This window comes from Puntigrus tetrazona, chromosome 22, assembly GCF_018831695.1.
Source record: "Puntigrus tetrazona isolate hp1 chromosome 22, ASM1883169v1, whole genome shotgun sequence".
NCBI classification, from domain to species: Eukaryota; Metazoa; Chordata; class Actinopteri; order Cypriniformes; family Cyprinidae; genus Puntigrus; species Puntigrus tetrazona.
The window spans coordinates 8,599,642-8,619,754 of NC_056720.1; the positions used below are offsets into that span (position 1 = coordinate 8,599,642).

Below are 20,113 nucleotides of genomic sequence, written 5' to 3' on the forward strand. Positions count from 1 at the left end.
ATAAATCCGTGCACTTTTTACACCGCAGCCGGGTGTTGAACGTCGAACAAACGGCAAAACAACTGATGACACACGAAATAGTTCTACCTCAGGCATGAAATAGTTCTTTTTAACAATGTTTTGAACAGATTCTACACTGTCAAATTTGCTTTGCTTGTTATTAACCTAACAAAACCAATCAATAGCTCAAAGGTTGTCCTGAGTAAACGTTCATCTTTTTAGTCACTCCAGTGCTCTTAAGGGCACTGACCTGTCCAGAGAAGAGTGTTTTCTTCACTTTGCTGCTTGCTTTGGTACAGCATAGCTCCAAAACTGGTGTTTAACAAGGAAATACGACAACGTCAAGGTACGTGAAAAATGTTTGAATGCATTGAATGTCCTAATCGAGCATTTGAGTTGTAGGAAGCATTTTGGTGGTTTGCAGGGTTAAAATTTAACTTTTCACCTCAATCCTTGTATGAAGTGGATTACTGTAAGTCAAGTGAAATAGTATTCAGTTTAAATATTCTTTTGTGAGTAGCAATGTACAAACCAAAAATTGTCGAAAATTTGGCTCAGCTATGGTAATTTAAGTTTGGCTTTATTTTATTGTAACCACTAGCGCTGAAAAAAAAAAAATCAAAGTAGTCAAAGTACAGATTTAAAATAAATTCTTCCCAATTTGCTATAGACAATGATTCCATAATTTGTTTGACCACCAGAATTTGCACTAAACCACTTTTCCTGGGCTGTTGTCCCATTTCACCTTAGGCAGGATGAAGTTGTTGGCATATATGTGGGCGTTGTGGGCACTCGCTCTCTGTTCGGTGCAGGCATCCAAAGATATCTGCAACGTAAAGCCCAAAGATCTACCTTTGGAGCCAATGTGCATCTACCGCAGCCCCCTTGCTGAAACGCTACCAACTGAAAAACCTGAGAAGATCCCAGCTGGCACCAACCCTCGGGTGTGGGAACTGTCCAAAGCCAACAGCCGCTTCGCCCTCTCATTTTTCAAGCAGCTTGCTGAGGGAAAGTCCAACGCCGAAAACATCTTTCTGTCGCCAATTAGTATCTCAACAGCTTTCGCCATGACGAAGCTAGGGGCATGTAACACCACACTGGAGCAGCTCATGAAAGTAAGGTCAAGTAATTGTTACTCCAAATAAAGATTTATCACTGGAGAAGGTCAACAACTTATCTGTTCTTCACATGTAGGTGTTTCAGTTCAGTACGATAAAGGAGAAGACATCAGACCAGGTCCATTTCTTCTTCACCAAGCTGAACTGTCGACTATATCGCAAAAAGCATGAAACGACAGAATTGATCTCCGCAAACCGTTTGTTTGGAGACAAATCTACTGTTTTTAACGAGTCCTACCAGCAAATCAGCGAAATGGTCTATGGAGCCAAGCTGCTGCCTCTTGATTTTAAGGTTACATTGGTTTAAGTGTTTAAATGTAGATCATCTGATCCTTGACCCTGTACTAAACGTTCAAGTTTCTTCCTTCAGGAGAAACCGGAAGTTTCAAGGATGACGATAAATGAATGGATAGCCAACAAGACGGAGAACCGAATAAAAGACACCCTGCCAGAAGGTTCAATAGACTCCAACACCATATTAGTCTTGGTGAACGCCATCTACTTCAAAGTAAGTGGGTATGCAGAAAGATACGCAAGGGAGAATCAACGGCTAGGTGTGCGTTAAAGGATTTAAATAAACAACGTGAAGCTAGCCGTTGATTATCCCGCTCATTCCATGCTCATTTGCCAAGTTAAAGAGGAGTTAAAACTAGTATTGCTCTTGCAGCGCAATATTTGACCGGAAGGGTAAAAATTAGTCAGTTACAATTCGTTAGCGCTAACATTCTGCTCACTTCAAATCATACAGAGAGTTAATAGTGCGGTAAGATCACATTTATTTGAATGAATTTTACCATTTATTTGAAATAATTATCGATCGGGAGAGAGAGCGTTATCTGCGTCTGTGCGTCTCTACAAACGATCAAGCTGTAACTGTTTAGCTAACTTCACAAATAGTTGCTGAAAAATGATCTAGTATCTCTAGGCTATTTTATTAATAACAGTCGCAGTGTTTGTGTGTGTGCAGAGAAATCTGCGACCTCCTCTCTCTGAGTGTTTGTGTGCATCAATGTGTGCATTTGTGTGCATCAATTAATAATAATATGGAACGATGAATAAACTGACTTGGAACTACCTGTACTTTGAGCCAGCTAAACAGAATCCAGTATTCTGACAGACCATGGGATAATTGTAATTAAGATGCAATTTTTTTGGCTCTCCATCTTATAAAGAGTTTGGATTCAACAACAATTAAACACACCTGCTAATCTAGGTCCAATAGTGAACCGTGGCTCTTGAACACAAAACTTTGGCCGTTCATTTACAACTGCATTTTGAAGACCTTAAAATGCACACTGTGACTGAAAACAATGTCATTACCGTCTTCATGTAAACTACATAAACATGAATGTGTGAAAATTCTGAAGTCATAAGTGCAAACTTTTGCATTTTTAGCACATTGTTATAAATGTTCCGATTGAACCATCTTTTTATCACCGCCTTTACTCATTGAGGAAAAAAACTACAAAACTACTAGCCTAGCTGTCATTTTCTAGTTACTTTTAATAATTCCAGCTCTGAGGAACTGAATATGGCCCAAATAGTGCCGACCAAATGTGGCAAATATGTGGCACAAACTAAACCAAATATGGTCCACATATGTTTCAGCGAATGTGGCCCAGTTATATTAAAATGTATCTGGGCCAGTTTAGACAAAGATATAGCACAATCAGTACTGGCTAATGTGGCTATGAGCCTAAAGTGGACTGCATATAAAATGTTGCCCAAATAATTAACAATTTGAGCCACTTTGGAAAATATACGAAATGAACTTGTGCGCAAATTAATGGCTTCAGCTCTTTGCCTTGTAAACGACTCCTAATTAAATTCAGACCCTGATGTGACGCTAAGCACTTTTCCATGTTATAAATATTAGTGCTTTATAAATGAGGGCCCAGGAGTGGCCCAAGTGCCATCCTTCCACATAGTATTTGGGCCACAGGAATTTAATAAACATATTTAAGAGTTCTAGAGCTAAACTCTGGAAAGTGGCCCTCCATGAGCAAGACCAAACTTTCCTGCCTTGTGAACTTAAATCTGGTTTTTGTGTTCCAGGGTCAATGGAAACACAAGTTCGATAAGCTAAATGTAATGAAGTCAGACTTTTACGTCAGTGACACATATAAGTGTTCAGTCCCCATGATGTACCAAGAGAGGAAATTTCAGTATGCCGATATCAAGGACGACAAGGTAAAGATCCTCGAATTGCCCTACAACGGTGCTGACATGACAATGGTGCTCATATTACCTACTGAAGGTACAACCCTGCAGGAAGTAAGTTGATTATGAACAATAAACAAACATTTGTCCTCGAAGATCTTCTCCTTCAGTCCTAACAAGACTGCATCCAATTAAGGTGGTGGAAAGCATGAACCTGAAGAAACTTGAGGGTTGGTTACAAGCCATGAAAGAGACCACAGTGGCTGTGCAAATTCCTCGTTTCCGCATCGAGGACAACTTTAGCCTCAAAGAGCAGCTGATGAAAATGGGCCTTGAAGATCTTTTTAGTCCAGAAAACGCCAGTCTCCCAGGTACGCAATCATACTTGTTACTATTGCTTTGGCTTTGAAATGTTTAAAGGCGTAGTTCACTTTAAGTCACATGGACTACGTGTGTGGGATCTTGACTTGATTGCGATGGAATTTTGCTGTATGCGTTTGTGCTCACGGTTGGGCTAAAGTGAGTTTAATCTACACAATATCGCCATGTTGTGTTGCATTAGGGATGGTTGTCAGTGATGGGCCCAACTTGTACATCTCCGACGCCTACCATAAGGCCTTCCTGGAGGTAAAATACACACAATATTGTCTGCATACATATATTAGTCTAACTGCGTAACAAGATCACACAACTTCTTAGCCAACGGTCTGGTTTTCCAATTTTTCAGGTGAATGAAGAAGGTAGCGAAGCAGCTGCCGCCACTGCGGTAGTTGCTACCGGACGCTCCTTAAACATCCTCCGGGAGAGTTTTGTGGCTGATCAGCCCTTCCTTCTGCTCATTCGGGAGTCGAGCATCAACGCCTTGATCTTCACCGGCCGAGTCGCAAATCCTTGTGAGAGCAGCTAACATGGATTGGATATGGGTCCCACACTACGAGGACAGTTTTTGATTGTTCTCGTTTTAAACTTGACATGGCGGCCTTGTTTCTTCATTATTGCTTAATAATGAATGTTAAATTTGTCATAATGTGTTGTTTTTATCAGTCCACCGAGCAAGCACTGAAAAGTAGCACATCAGGAGGAACAAAGAGGATTTACAAATGAAAGAAATAAAAGCAATATGTACAGGCACAGAACAAGGATAAAACAGGTTTATTTTTTCATATTAGAAATTTGGGTTTAGCAGTATCACACAATCTGGGCTTACATAAGTATACATTTAAAGAACATAATTAAAAATCCTTCACAGTTACACTTAAAGTGCTTTATTTCTATTTAGAAGAATGGACTTGACACACTGCCAGTGAGGAAAAAAACATAGTGGTTATTGTGAAAATGGCATTCACATTATTAATGCTTAATCTTTCTGATTCCTGTACCATTTTAAATGTGAAAAGTCTCAAATATTAAGTAATTATAAACTGTTTAGTTATACTTAATCACCTATTAATATAATTTCTTTTTAACATTCACTTTTCGATAAGTATACTGCTATTATAATTAGAGTAACTGATCTCTAAGAAAAAAAAATTGTTTTGGAATTTGGACATTTTTTAACAATAAAATACCTATTATATTTAGTTTTATTTCATGGTTATGTAAAATAAAATATTTCTAAAGTAAGATTTTAAATTAAAGTGATTAACATCTCATAAGACACATGGAAAGAACTTTACAGACTATATTGCTTTTTGCAAGATAAAACAATATAGCAAGACAAATCGTAAAGGTCGATATTTTGGCTTCTCTTGGTGCAAATTTAGATGCCTGGAAATGTCTTTATGTTTGGCCGTTACAAAAGACAAAGACAACATGCAAATAAAACAATTTCTACTGAGGGTCAGTAGAAAAACAATTTCTTGTTTCCTTGTACAAAGACTCTTTTGAGGTAAGAAAACAACTGACAACTTTTTTTTTTTGTTTGTTTTGACAAAGCATCACGTTTGCTTGCTTATTCAGACAGACGTAAGTGTTGAAATATATACGTTGGTTATTTGCATTGAAGTGTCCTCTTCTGAAATGTGTCGCTTGTACAAAGTATTTGCTTCAGAGTGACGAGACTGAACAAACTCTGAAGATATGGCTCAGTGTTGTCATTCGGTCTTCTCAAAAAAAAAAAAAAAAAAAAAAACAAACCAAAAAAACTACTAAGTAGAGACATGCACTGTATTACTTTTCACAAGCCAGACCATGAAAAACAAACAAACGAAAAAACATGAGGTAAATGTAATCGCTAAAACAAATTTGATCACTTTTGCCAATATGTGTAACTGCTTTACAAGTCCAGGATCCGGCTTTTTCTTGTGAAAATCAATTGGGTATGAGTTTCACAACTTTTTAAAAGACGCTGTGTTGGTTGTGGTGTGTTATAATTCTGCACCACTTCATCTGAAAGAGATTTAGGAATTGGAAAATGAGTAAAATATTGCTTCGAAAGTAGTCCCGTTCCATTTGAAACTACACATTCTGTAACACTGTTAAGATTAGACAGAATTTGGTTAGAAATGACTTGTTCAGTCAATACCAATAAACTGCAGTAGATGTATTGTCATACAGAAACATGTAATATTACAGCCTAATATATACACTGTAGCAACACATTAATCCTCCGCCATGTTACTTAAAGCTTAAAATCAAATACAAAAGTCAAACGTAATATTTGAATGAATAATATTGTTTAAAATAAAAAAAAAAGAACAGGCAGGTTGGTCAACCATCATGGTTTTGAAGGTCAACTATAGATATGCACAAAGGGAAAACATGCTCAAAGTCATCATTAGCCCTAAAACCCAAATTAATATGATTAAATTTAGACTGCTAAAATGTGCAGTACAGTAACTGGAATGACTGATTACAGATATAGATCCCTTGTTATTAAATTGCAATTAATTCATTCACGTAGAGATAATTTAAGTCACTATCACCCTTATATGATTGGCATACACAAAACAGGCCCATGCCCCAAATCTAAAATTTCAACGTAAAGGCAAAGTCCATAAAACAAACATCTTTTCTCGATATATTATAACATATTAGATTATGATTATGTTGTTCACAGACAAAATCATTTGCCCTTCTCTATTATCATGAGGTTGCATTTTGACAAATAAAAGCAATATTAACATGCTCTTCTATTTACCTGGGATCTGCGCTGTACAACAAACGTGAAATTATACAGTTTCAGGATTGTATTTCACTGTGACTGAGGCATGGGTATTTACATTGAGAGGAAATGTTCATATGTATGTCTTTCTTTCTTTTTTTTCTTTCTTTTTTTTTTTGCTGCACTTGTGAAATATGTCGACCCAAGTTACCCAGAGCTAGAATTCCAAGAAAATCTGCTTGGTACAAACCAAAAAAGGTAAACACAAAAAGTAAACAGTGAGTTCCTGATATTTATAAGAAGTGTTTACCTGCTGACCTGTGTTCACAGATGTGAGAAATGGTAAAAGCAAGTTCTAACCTGCGTTTATATGAAGTGAGGTGCACAAAATCCCTATTGGAAACATCAGTAGCTGATTTCTATATGCATCAACCCTTTCCTAAAAAATCTGTCACAACCAAGTGTGATTCACAGCCTTATAAAAATGATAACAGCTTTACTTTCACTTAAAACGCTTTTGCTTTTGTTGATCGTTCTAGAAACTGTCTCTGAATAGTTATAAGTATAAATTTGTCTAAATATGCATAAGTGACACATGTATATAGATATACAAATATTCTAATAACGAAACAAAAAAAACACCCCCACCCATTCTTTAAGTGCCTGATGTAATCTCTTTTTGTTTTCCTCTTCGCTCTTAAATCTTAAGATCTTCCACAATAAATTTCGGTTCCTTTGGTTACTGAAAGCTTCAGTAAATTCACGTCATAGCACCAGCTGGAAACATCTGTTTATAAGCCAAGTGTAAAGGCACTTGACCCCAAGGTTAAAGTGCCTTCCATCAGATGAAGGGAAATCTTACACTCAAAAGTCATTCCGTGGCATTTCGGCATTTCCCAGTCATCACAGACATACGATTTCTGCTTTCCTAAACAGCATCGACGACCAAGTCCGTTTTTTTGGTTCGTCTCCGCCTTAGACTAATTTCTTAACAAGAAAACGGAAGAAGGTTACGTCCTCTGTGGGACACCTTTCCCCCTTCCTACAAACAAAACATCGCCAGACCAGTAAAACAATTTGGTGAGACTTGCGAATGTCAACGAGCGACTTAACGTATGAAAAGAAATAAACACTGAACATAAAATTCGGCTGAGTGCATCCACGCATCTGTGTGCGACAGATCGGTATTGCGTAGTGATGAGAGAGAGAGGTAACTGAGCGGTCTATTGTAGCTTATCTGAGGTTGAAAGATTTCCTGTATTTTATATCACTGTATCGTCAACATTCAGCAGCTGAGTTGTTGAGTTCGGAGATGTATGAAGGCTTTAACGGGAATCAAATGTGAAATAAATACATATGTCACTGCTATACTTTACCTTCGTCTTTTCACCAGCGTGCCTAAATCACAGTATTTCCACCAACATTAAAAGTAAAATAATATGACGTGACTGGTTTCTTGTTGCAAACCCGAAGTTCTATACCTACAATTTCACTGCATTGAGGCTAATTATGAGCACGCTGTATGTCATGTTGTGAATGCATTTCGGTTCTACGGCAGGCCGGATCAGCACTTAACACAAAACAATAAAAATAAATCAAGAATCTGATGTTAGGTCAGACCTGAGGGTCCCTAATAAAAAACTGAACCCGTTTTCCTAAGCTTGCCATGGCTGGGGAGTGCAAAGTCTAGCCCCAGGTTAATTTATCAAGATTGTCTCAAGGCAAAGTAGCGAAGGACTACGATGTCCTCTCATTTTATAACTCATCTTCTGGCACAGAGAAGTTTGGCAATTTCGATGCACTTTGACCAAATCATAGCTAGAGCTTCTCTTTTAGTTTATCCTGAAAGATCTGTAGTAGTACAAAAATATAAAAAAATGTAACATATAAAAGACAGGAAAGACTAAAAACAAAAAAAGAAAACAAAAATCACTGCATCCAGTGGTGTGTGAGGTTGTTGGAGTGTGGCTTGTCTTCATATATTGATGTCCTGTTCAGTTTGTATGGTGAAGGTAGATGCGGTTTAAAGCGGAAATACCATTTATAAATCCCTAGAGAATACTATTCCTAGCAAATTGTTCCTTGCATCTTTGTTATCACTGGAAAAAATAGAGGTTCTCTGTCCAAGTAGGACGCAGAAGACTCTCCCTTATTTTATCCGTTCCTCGTTGACAGCAGCTGAGAGAACCTCCTGATCACTCAACTCCTTCCAACTTGCAATTTCAGTGTGGATGGTGGGAGACAAGGGACAGAGGGAGCTCTCAAGAAAAGGTCCCGTTGGACCCCGCTGTCCTGTGTCTCCCTAAACTTGTAACGTTTTCCTTCAAAGCCTTTCAGTCGGGCCCAGTGGTGGATACCGAAGGTTGGACCCCTTCCCCGAAGGACGAGCCGGCACCTCCCCCTCCACCATTGCCTTCGGCATCCTCCTGGGAGGGCGACTCATCTTCGTTTTGGCCTCCACGGGAGGTGACCGTGGTGGTCTCGGGTGAGGCACTGTGGGACACCTCCTGCGGGGCGCAGCCTGGATGGTTCTTGCGGAAGTGCTGGTTGAGGATTGCCTGGAACGGGAAGCTCTTGCCGCAGACGTGGCAATGGAAGGGCTTGTTTCCTGTGTGCTTACGGATGTGGTACTCGAGTTGGTCCTTGCGGGTGTACTTCTTCCCACAGATTCGGCAAACGAAGGGGGTAATGCCCATGTGCAGGCGCATGTGGCGATCTAGGCTGCCCTTCTGGTTGAAGGACTTGCAGCAGTAAATGCAGGTGAGACGGGGGTTGTAGCGGAACCACCGGTCACCTACCTGTTCTCGTAGGTACTCCTCGTATCCCCCCATGTCAAACACGGCTTGTTCCTCTCCCTGATAAGGCAAAGGTGAGAGGTTATGGTTTGTTTTCACAATTCCCACCTCTTTTCCAAATTGAAATGCCATTAGGCACACCACCTGTTCTGAGTATTACGCAACAACAGGCAATTTAAAGCTTCCTATTTGCTCGGTAAGGTGTGCTCCACTGATATTCCTTTGAAACTACTTCAACTGAGATCTAAAAGTTAAACCAAGGGCCAAGTCTTGATCTAGTTTTAAGGTTGCCCTACCTGTGAGGTTGGGTGTCTCTGATCGTCAACTCTTCCTGGAGACTCACTCTTGGCTCTCTGGCGATCAGCCATCACAACCACGCTTCCTGTTGGACTAAACCTGAAAGAAAATATATGGGTTCAATCTTTGACCCCTTTTACAGGACCCTTGTCTGCAGAAGAAAATGGGTTACTGGATTAAATGAAGCACATTTTAATGTAACACACCTTGATTTCCCAAACCTTATAATCAACTACATCCAGCATACATCTGATGCAGAGTAGAACAGGATACTTATTCAATATGGTATTGAGTACTGATTTAATCACATAATTTGTTAAAGGGGAGAGGTTGAAAATTAAGAGGTCTTGGTGACATTAGGTGAAACAGATACTTGTTTCTGAAGTGGAGGACCATTTTGCTTTTCAAAGACCATTAAACATTTTTATCATAACGTGTTTTTGCAATAAGTGCAGAATTGCATGCAATAAGACTAAGATTTTGCTTTCAATTTTGACCTTGAACGTGAAATTCAGAAAGATTTTACATACCTCTCTGTTTCACTGAAGCTACTGGACGGCTGGGAGCTTTTCCCACCTCTTCCTCCTTCCTGCACCAGTGTGCTACGTCCTGAGGTGTCAATCATCACCGTTGGCCCCTCCTCGGCCCCACTGCCCTCTTCCGCCGACGCCTGGGTCTCCGCCCCCATCCACTCATCCATCCTTTCCGTCTTAATCCGAAACCCATCCACCATCCGCACGTTCTCCTCTCCACCTCTCTCCACCTCAGCCCCTGTCTCGACATACCACTGCCCGGCTCGGTTAATACGGAGAATGGGCTCTTTCCCAGTTCCCACCTCCTCTGAGCCAATGCCACTGTGCTCCACTATCTGGGGGCTCATGGACTCCCAAGGGGGGCTTATCTCTCGGACTTCTCTCACATCACGGATGTTAATCACCCCAGTATTGCCAATCAATCGGGAACCGGTATGCCTGGGACTAAGGGAGCGGGACCCAGCTAGCCCGGTCCCACCTCTTCCTGACTCAATGGTTTGGTTGGCGGTCCTGTGGGCCCCATTCCCGAGCTCCTCCTCCATATCTGACAGACTGATTTTAAAGTGGATTCCCTCTAAAATCTGGGTGCAACGGTCAATGATGTGCTGCATCTGAAGGAAGCTGGCTGCCGTCAGGTAGCTGATAATATCGGCGAGCTGCAAGCACAAGCGTCCCGTGTAGCAAAATGAAAGGAGCTGTTCAAACACGGTTGGGTTGCGTATCACTGATATGGAGACGGTGCTCATCTCGCTCAGTGACATGTGGTCCCTGAAGTACGGTGAGCTGGCGGCGAGGACCACCTTGTGGGCACGAAAACTGTGGCCCTGAACATTGACCACAATGTCACATAGACGGCCCTGTATTCGCAACTGGTTCAGATGCGACAGGACGGAGTTGCTGAAGTCCGGAATATCAAGTTGGATGCTTCCTGCTCGTTCCATGCGGGCTGCCTATTGCGCTGCTTTTCAAAGCTGCTGACAAAAAAAAACAATAAGAGAAGTTTAGGACTGTCACAGTGGGTCTTTCTGAGTGTGTCAGCAATAAAAACCATACAACACACAACAATCAGCATTATTAGCAAACAACGTTAAATATGTATTTTTAAAACCCCAAATACTTCCTTCTATCCTAAATTTAAACACAGAAACAACAATAAGTAAACCATTTGTAGGCTGATTCCCACAGAAAGTCTAAACACACTGTTGTTTTGTGGTGGGACTTTAGGGTGGGACTATCTGTTCAGCAAACCAATGGCTGACAGGGGAGTTTTTGGAAACCTGTTTTAAAAAGCAATAATTATCTGCATTCTGATTCTTGCGGTCTCTACTTAATGTTCAGTGCACCTTACGCACTCAGCAGGGGACAGACGTTCACTTCACCTGACAAGATTTGGTCATTTGGGACAATCAGTCACAGATAACAACACTACAATCAGGCATATTTTTTAAAACATAAATGTATGTAATAATTAAATATGGTATTATGTATTCAAATACTTAATTCAGCAAAAAATGACTAATGTTTAAAATGAAAATGTCATGTCTTCTGGGTAATCATCTCGCTTTACATGCTCTAAAACAGCATGAAAAGCACTTTTTTTCCATTACTCTAAATAATAATTAAAAAATTCCATCCTATCAGAATTTGTACTAGATTTGAAAAAAGATTAGATACAGACTAATATAGACTTGATATGTAGACTAAAATAGACTAATTGAGTAGTGGGACCAACATTCCTGGTACATATAGAGCTTACATGTGGAAAGAGCTACCCGGCTCATCATTTTTATTTTTATTTGTCAGCTTTTCTGAATCTGACAACTCCTCAGCTTAATAGGTCTTATGGGACTGAAAAGTTTCCTGTCTGCACACCTCACAATGTCAGCAGATATAATCCATCAATTTTGGATATTTTTGCCTACCGTTTCATAATTTCTGCATATTTGATCACAATGTTCATTTGACATGCTATACAGTAGGGAAGTGCACATATTCAAGGTGGTACAAAATGGCTTGTGGGTAATAACCCCTCTTCAACTTCCTGTGAAGTTGGACGTACCCCGATGCACACTTGTTCCCCAAGCAATTTGCAGTGCAAACACTTAATTACTTGACAAATGTCCCGAAGTCCACTTTGCACAATGTGATTGGGCAGTTTAAACATGCACATTAATTGGCAAAAAAATCACATACTTTATCTGCAGGAATTGACATTTTCTGTAACACTTTACAATCCAGTGTAACACGTTGAAAAGCTAAGGAGCTAAATAATAAACGGATAAATAAAGGGTTAACAAAAGCAATTACAACAACCTGTTTAATTACGAGCTTATGCAATAAAAGTTTGTTATTAACATTAAAAAATAACATTAAGTTACGTTATTACATAGTAGCACTGCAACAATGACAATGTAATATAAAGTATGACCCAATTTTCTTCAAGAAAGTTAGGTAGAGAGATGCAAATTGTTTACCTCACCTTTTTAATAACAGGCACAAAAATCGCTCCACTATATTTTTCGGCACACTTGCACTTCTTTATGGCTACAAACCACAGCTGTTAGAGAGCAAAGTTGACATTTTTTTCATTGCATAGGTCAGTAGGATTGATTCGCAGTGTTACTTTGTCTCTCTCTGTTTTTGACATAGTATCGGCCGACGGCGCAGGGCAGCTGTAACCGGCGGCGTGGCACCTCAGTTCGGTTCCAGTAACACACTGCAGAGCGGTGATGCGATGAAGCCTAGCCGAAAAACACGCACACACCCCGGCGCAGAGCAGGCAGGGAGGTGCCTTACCCCAGTCCACGCCAAATTTATAGGTTTAAAAACCAGAACACCAAAATGCGATTTTCCTTTTACGACAGCCTGTTCTGGGTGTTTTGGCATTGAATTTCCCCCATCTCACGACCACTATTTATCGTTATACTTATCGCCAGGGATTCTGCTGTCGCTTTCGGTTCCTCCGCCGCTCTCATATTCCCCCATGTATAACATGAGCCAATGTACAGAAAATGGCATTCTGGAAAATGTAGTTCTGTTGCGCCACAGCCATAGCCACCAAAAATGGAGCAATTACGCGAAAGGGACTCGCGGTCCCATGATGCTTTGCTTTACCATCGCCGTGAAAGTGGGTAAAGAGTTTGGTTGCATTTTTTGGTGACAGTTTCTTCCTCTATTGTATGTGCGAGGGAGTATATGAAGGCACAAACAAAGATGTATTCGCTTACCGAAATACTGTAAGCCGTTTTAAACAATGACATGTCGCATTTTATGAATGCATAAATGTAAAAGAAAGTCTTGTTGCAGGGCAATGCAGGCCCATTCCATGACATCAATAAAACTGAACCCAATGAACCCATGAAAAAAACTGTAGTGTGTTTTAACTAACATACTGACATAATTACCCATGATTCATACCTTATCATGCGTGATTTGTACACAGTGAACCCGTAACCGTATTCAAATGATTGTTTTGCATGTTAGATTGTCATAGTAATGCTTTGGTTCAATGAAGATTAAAAAAAATGTTTTCATCATTGAGTTATAGAGACATATTTGTTCCCACCAATTTAACTTGTTGTGATAATTTTAGTAATTACTTTAGATTTTTACGAATATCAGAATTTGAATAGCCTATCAGAGTTTTAAATAAAATCAGTAATCAAATCATAAGTGATTATGATTCAAACTGATCAATTTAAGTGAGCTCATTTTTAAATATCTATTATAATAACAATACTAGATAAAAAAAAAGTTTAATAATAATCATGTAGGAAAATGATTTTATGCAACACTGCATTCCCTATTTGTGAAGTTGTAAGCAAATGGGTGATTGATTCATAACACGTTCATGAATCAGCATCTAGTTTTAGATTTAAACGTGTATGGATGTATAAAGGTAAATGTGCGCTTCGTGATTAAAGACACACAATACTTTAATTAAAAAAGCAAAGTGCTTACCCTAGCAGTGTCCTGAAGGAAAATCGTGAAACTGAACGTGTCAGAAAACCGCAATACAATGTCACGCATTTAAATGTAAACCTGTTTTTTTTTTTTTTTGCAAATTTGTGTATGTATGTACATTTTTACGATTTGCGGGTGGTTTATTAACGTTTATGAAAATCTTTGAAGCTAAAGAAGATCCAATTTCAACGGTTTTCCAGTAGGTGGCGCTATTTGCTCATATATGAGATTTTTTTTTGCTCGCGTGAAGAAACCAGCGTCACATTTACGTTGCATTTTATCGTCCTTTGTGGTCTTCAGAAGTGACCACTTCTAAAATGCTTCTGTTTTGCTTATTTACACATTTATTACGTATAAATATTCCTTAATAGCAAATAATACCATCACCAACATTATTTGAATTGAATAATTAATTACTGAAATAACATAAAAAGATTCTTAAGCAGGTTTGCTTTGAGCTTCAGATCTTCAGCTTCAAAGAAAAAAATATATATTTCTCAGGTTTGAGTTACAAGTTTAATTCTGCATTGCATGTTTTCAAAATGGCCTCCAGCTTTTGGAACCGATTCTAAACTAATTCTAAGCAATACATTTTGTGTCAGTTGAAATGAAAACAGATCACAACTCTTGATTGCTTTTTCTTCAACAATATTTATTAACAACTAACAGAACACAAACGCATGGACTAGATGTTACAATGTGCAACACTGAACAGGGATAAACTGGCTCATGATTTGATTGTATATATGAGGAACAGATGGATAAATACAAGCCTGTACATTGAGTCTGTTGTATCATGACATGCCAACAGAAAATTCACATAGACATTAATCTTAAATTCTTCAGACCTTTCCATCCCATCAAAAAAAAAAAAAAAGACTTCATTAGAGCTGAGGTGCCATGCAACCCACCAAAGACAAAACTACCCCTGCAGGATAGATCAATGTGCACGAGCTATGATACATGGCGTACTACCAAAGTAAACGAATAAAATATATTTACAATTAATGAACACAACACTTATTTCCATCCCTCCGAGTTTCAAATTTATTGGAACTGTTTCAATATAAATTAATATTGGCAGCTAATGTACACGCACACTCTTCTACAACAACAGTTTATTTGTTGAAAGGTGAAGAAAAACAAATACATATACAAAATACATTCTGGATCAGGGGCGAAATAACATCCTAATACCAAATAGGGTTAACTCAAAGAAATGCAAGTTCCTCTTGACTGCATTTCTCGAATTTAATCTCAAAAATGTAGTACAAACAACCATAACAAGCTAGTATGTTTCACATCAATCCATTTTAGACAGAGTCAGTAATGCCTATGTTGGTTCTCAAGGAGCAATTCCCCGAAAAGTGCTTGTCTACATGTTTCCATTTGACAGGGATAAAAGAAAAAAAAAAACTGAACAATGGTTGGTTAAGTGCTTCCCTAAGTTGCAGAAAAGTTCAGGCGATCTGTCAGGAACCGCAGAAGACGAAGTCTTTAATGCAGGCGCAAGCCAAGACTTCCAACAAATCCTGGTTTCTCCCAGCCTTCCACTACCGTTACGGATCACAAACAACGAGCGCGCTAGACAAACACACTCACTTGCACACCAACACACACACACACACACACACACACACACTCGAGACGTAAATGTACACAAAAAGTCCCTTTAAGAAGAAGAGGTGATATTCCCAGAAGACACTATGGTTTCCCTGGGCGAGTATTCAGGCTCGTCCTTATTGGGGTGGGAGGAGTTGTCCGACTTGCTCCTGCTGAACTCTGCGCCCATGATGGGCCGGGAGAACTTGCCCGCCGCTTGGTCACACACACCGCAGTGGAGCATCTTGATGAAGGCCCGGCGCATCTCGTTGCTGGTCAGGGTGTAGATCAGAGGGTTCATGGCGGAGTTGAGCACGGCCAGAGCCAGGAACCACTCGGCCTTGTAGAGGATCGGGCAAGTGCGGATCTGGCAGGCCACGTCGAGCAGAAGCAGAATAAAGAGCGGCGCCCAACACGCGATGAAGCAGCTCAGCACAATGATGACGGTCTTCAGGAGGGCCATGGACTTCTCCGAGCTCTTGTTGCTGCAGCGGCCGTTGGCGACCTTGCGGAAGACCAGCTTGCGGCTCCGCGTGCGGACCAGGGCGTAGATGCGGGCGTACAGGATGACAATGGCCATGAGGATGACGCTGAACACAGTGGTGCAGAAGAGGATGTAGGTCTTGTGGTAGAGGGGCAAGACTGTAGAGCAGTTGTTCATGCTCTCGATGCAGTTCCAACCCATTATTGGTAAGCCACCCAAGATGGCAGCGATGAACCACACGGTGCTGATGAGCATAAAGACCCGGCAGGTCTTGCCATTGTTGTGGAGCTTCATCTTCAGCATGGTCAGGTGTCGCTCGATAGCAATGGCCAAGAGACTAAACACCGAAGCGGCCAGAGCCACAAACATACTCCCTTCCCTGAAGAACCACTGTGTTGGGGTCAACTTATACGTGTTGGCCCCCGACAGCAAGATGTTCGCAGTGTACACCACCCCGGCCAGCAAGTCTGACAAGGCCAAGTTGCCGATGAAGTAGTACATGGGCTTGTGGAACTTCTTGGTCCTCCAAATGGTGAGGAGAACCAGAACATTTTCCAGGATGATGAAGCAGCAGACGATGATGAAAACGACAGAGTCCGCTCTGAGTCCCGGGTCCTTGTCGACCTTGCGAAATTTCCCAGTGAAGTTGTAGTGTCTGGCGATTAGGTCATCCATGGTTCGCACTGGCTTGGTAGTTTTAAATCCAACGTGCAACCCACCACAGGCCACAGAGGGGTGCTGGTGGACTTGGGAAGCTGGGTATCCAGTTCTCCTCTTAGTATGATGTCATGTATGCAAGCTTTTCTCAAGTCAGGTAAAAATCCTTAGAGAGGACGAATGTGGTCCACAAGTCCCACAACTGCATCATGAAAACACTAAAAGAAATGAATAACGGTAAATTAGACCACTAGAACGGTATGTTGGTATAATACCATAATATTAACTTTATGTCATTAACATATAAACACAGCTTCACTGAAAACTTAAATGTGACAAAACAATTAGAAAACGTAACTTTTTAAAATATGTCATTTACCATTCGCGATGCATAAACGTGAAAACGACTGGTTAAGAAGTTTGATTGGTTAAGAAAACATTCGAGAAATAATTTTAAATAATCCCGCTAAAATGTAACGAATTCGAATGTTTAGTGTTCGCTTCTGGAATTTCAGAGTCTTCTTCTTAATAGCAATGTGGCCAATGTCAAATTTAGAGGACAGGCAAAAGATGCCACAACCAAGAGAAAAAATAAAAAAAATAAATAAATAAAAACGATTAAAGTGCTATACCGTAAAACAACATTCTAAATAGCCAACTTGGAAAACAAAAAAAAAAAACAAATATGGAAGAAATGTAAAAGATTATGGCACTTATGTACTTTTTGGGATTTAAAAAAAATAAATAAACAAAAAACTTTTTGCACGCCAGAAAAAAAAAATAACTTCACGTGGAAATAGGAGCGAAAAAGTATGGCGCGAATTAATACGTGTCAGATTTTAAATAGGATATTTGTTATTTGAATGCGCGATATCCTTTGGCGAATACTAATTATGACATTTTCGATTTTTTTACGACCTGACAAGAGATGCCACTATTACAACGAAAAAGTAGTATTCGCGATTTAACTCGTCCGTTACGGTAATATATAAACGCCATTCGCGATATTACGAACTTTATTGTAAAACTAAGACTCACTGGCGTTTAAGATCGCTGTGGCTTGACATTTAGAAAGTTAAAGTCTGGTAAGAAGAGTTCACCTTACCTTTAAATTACAGACCAAACGTCTTGATCGTTTAATCCTGCAATACCTATGCGATGTGGCCAGATATCGAAGGTGCATGTATCAAAGGTGCGGTATTTATCGCATCGCTGGAGTCTCGTGTGGAGGACTGTAGGGTAATTTTTCTCTGACTGGAGAGAGACCGGAGAGTCAATTCTCCCCTCTCTGCAGTTCAGCCCACCAGTTTCAATGCCCTCCCCCTTCTTCCCTCGGTCTCATTAGCCTCTTATTATTCCACAGCATCCAAAGCTCTCCAAGACATTCCAAAACAATATGCTGGAAACGCTGGCGTCGGTTCAAACACTCTCATGATGATAATGTGATAGCTTTTAAACGTAATTCTCTACACACAATAATAAAATAAAAGTTAGATTTTTTTCTCAGGGTTTTATAAAAAGATCTGTTGTATTTATATTATATGTATTTATATATAACGCACACATAACAAATAATTATTTATTAGTAATATTATTATTAATATATATATATATATATATATATATATATATATATATATATATACAAGCAATATTTATAAATTATAATTTATAATATTTATAATTAATAAAAATAACTGTAAATATTCATAAGTCATATAGATGTAAATGCAAATAATTTAGAATATAGAGGTGAAATATAAATAAATAGGTGTGTTTGTGTGTCTATGCATGCCTATATATGTTTTACACAGTTGCACTATTTAATAATAATAACAATAATAATATTATATTATTGTTGGTTAATAATAATACATATAGAGATTGAATATAAACCATACCATTAATTATAGTTCATTATAGAAATAGATCTGATTTGTGTTATGGTGTCAAATAAATCACATCATGCTAAATTCAGATTAACCCAATATCCTGTGTTCTTTTGTCTCTTCCTATGGGAATGTCCCAGCTGTGAACAGACTCACCCCAAACACCATGAGCTGAACCGGGTGGGCTGGCTAGGCATGACCGCTCACCTACCCCCCATTTGCCCTAATTTCAGCTCAGCATTAATCTCATGTTCGGGTCTGCTGCTCTCAGTGGCCCCTAAAGCCCTAGTACAGGTCCAGCAGCCTGCGTCTTCCAGAGCAAAGGACTATTGTGAGGAAATTGCTTTGATCTGTCAGGGATTTACAGCTTCATAGCTGGATTAGTGGATACGTCCAGTTAGGAGTGATCTGCATTTTGCTATATATATGTTTTGAGAAATGTCACCCCAGAAAGTACGTCGTTGTTCATCCATCCCGTGTGAACTCACCCCCAGGTTCTTCCATGGCGTTCGCTCAGATGTTAAACAAGAAAAACACATGTCTGATCACCATCATTTGGGAAAAAACAGACTAAAAAGTTTGTGGTTACTAGGGTGTTGATATGAGGTTGCTAGTGTTCTGATATCATTATGAGTGGTTGCTTAAGTTCAAGTGTTCAAGAGCGACTGATTGTTCATTTGTTGGTGGCTGCTACGGCGTTTCTTTGTGTTGTTAGGTTGTTGCTAGGGTATTCACTCATGGCATCTTGCATGTGTATCTTCAAGAGTGACTGGTCATTATTTCGTTGGTTGCCAGGGTGTTTCGGTGTGTTGTCACGTGGCTGCTAGGGTGTTTCTATGTGTTGTTAGGCTGTTGCTAGGGTGTTCAGTCAGGAAATCTTTAAGACACATCCTATTTGTTTGATTGCTAAGGCATTGCTACTCTGTGGCTTCTAGGACAGATATATACACGTAGATACCGCATTAGCAACTGTTTCTATGGGCTGCGATACGTAAGACATATGTGCATCTACTATAGCAAGTACTGCACACATGTATGTCTTTAAATCATTGATTATTATAGTGAATGATGCCAAGTTGACTGTTCCAAAATGGCGAATGCGGCAACATATCCAGAGAGGTCAAATTTGGCATATATACATACCTATGTGTCATTGGTGATTGCTAGGGTATCAACATACAGTTGCTGGGGTATTCTGGGTGGTTGCTAGGGTATGGATATGCAGTTGCTGGGGTATTTTAGGTGGTTGTTAGGGTATAGGCATACAGTTTCTGAGATGTTTTGCATGGTTGCTAGGGTATCAATATACAGTAGCTCTGGTGATTGCTAGGGCATCAATATACAGTTTCTGGGGTGTTTTGGGCGGTTGCTAGGGTATTCAGTTGCAGAACGCTAATAACACATCCTCTGAAGTGATTGTTCGGTTCATTGTTATTGGTCGCCAGGGTGTTATGAGTGGTTGCTCTGTGGTTTCTTGGTTGTTCTGAGTGGTTGCTAGGGCATTGCTATGTG

At 39.7% G+C, this 20,113-nt stretch overlaps 3 protein-coding genes across 6 annotated transcripts; 1 reads left to right on the forward strand and 2 right to left on the reverse strand.

Annotated features, from left to right (window-relative positions):
* The first annotated feature begins 190 nt into the window (after nucleotides 1–190).
* serpinc1 (serpin peptidase inhibitor, clade C (antithrombin), member 1) lies at nucleotides 191–5,133 on the forward strand. 2 transcript variants are annotated; one of them, XM_043222461.1, is made up of 8 exons: nucleotides 191–346; nucleotides 755–1,115; nucleotides 1,195–1,410; nucleotides 1,489–1,626; nucleotides 3,174–3,392; nucleotides 3,475–3,649; nucleotides 3,841–3,905; nucleotides 4,006–5,133. In XM_043222461.1, exons 2-8 carry the CDS (start codon nucleotides 756–758, stop codon nucleotides 4,183–4,185), a joined length of 1,353 nt encoding a protein of 450 aa, XP_043078396.1. In that variant the 5' UTR covers nucleotides 191–346; nucleotide 755; the 3' UTR covers nucleotides 4,186–5,133. The 2 variants fall into 2 exon arrangements, with proteins under 2 accessions (XP_043078396.1, XP_043078397.1); XM_043222462.1 differs by having other exon boundaries at nucleotides 199–346; nucleotides 751–1,115.
* zbtb37 (zinc finger and BTB domain containing 37) lies at nucleotides 4,402–13,103 on the reverse strand. 3 transcript variants are annotated; one of them, XM_043222460.1, is made up of 4 exons: nucleotides 12,486–13,103; nucleotides 10,004–10,980; nucleotides 9,473–9,572; nucleotides 4,402–9,236 (listed from the first exon to the last, which is right to left on the reverse strand). In XM_043222460.1, exons 2-4 carry the CDS (start codon nucleotides 10,945–10,947, stop codon nucleotides 8,715–8,717), a joined length of 1,566 nt encoding a protein of 521 aa, XP_043078395.1. In that variant the 5' UTR covers nucleotides 10,948–10,980; nucleotides 12,486–13,103; the 3' UTR covers nucleotides 4,402–8,714. The 3 variants fall into 3 exon arrangements, with proteins under 3 accessions (XP_043078395.1, XP_043078393.1, XP_043078394.1); XM_043222458.1 differs by having other exon boundaries at nucleotides 10,004–10,977; nucleotides 12,486–13,099; XM_043222459.1 differs by lacking the exon at nucleotides 12,486–13,103 and having other exon boundaries at nucleotides 10,004–12,474.
* A 1,497-nt stretch (nucleotides 13,104–14,600) lies between these two features.
* Nucleotides 14,601–17,976, reverse strand: s1pr1 (sphingosine-1-phosphate receptor 1). Its single transcript, XM_043223775.1, has 2 exons — nucleotides 17,818–17,976; nucleotides 14,601–16,930 (listed from the first exon to the last, which is right to left on the reverse strand). The coding sequence occupies exon 2, from the start codon at nucleotides 16,728–16,730 to the stop codon at nucleotides 15,642–15,644; it is 1,089 nt and encodes a 362-aa protein (XP_043079710.1). The 5' UTR covers nucleotides 16,731–16,930; nucleotides 17,818–17,976; the 3' UTR covers nucleotides 14,601–15,641.
* Nucleotides 17,977–20,113: the final 2,137 nt, after the last annotated feature.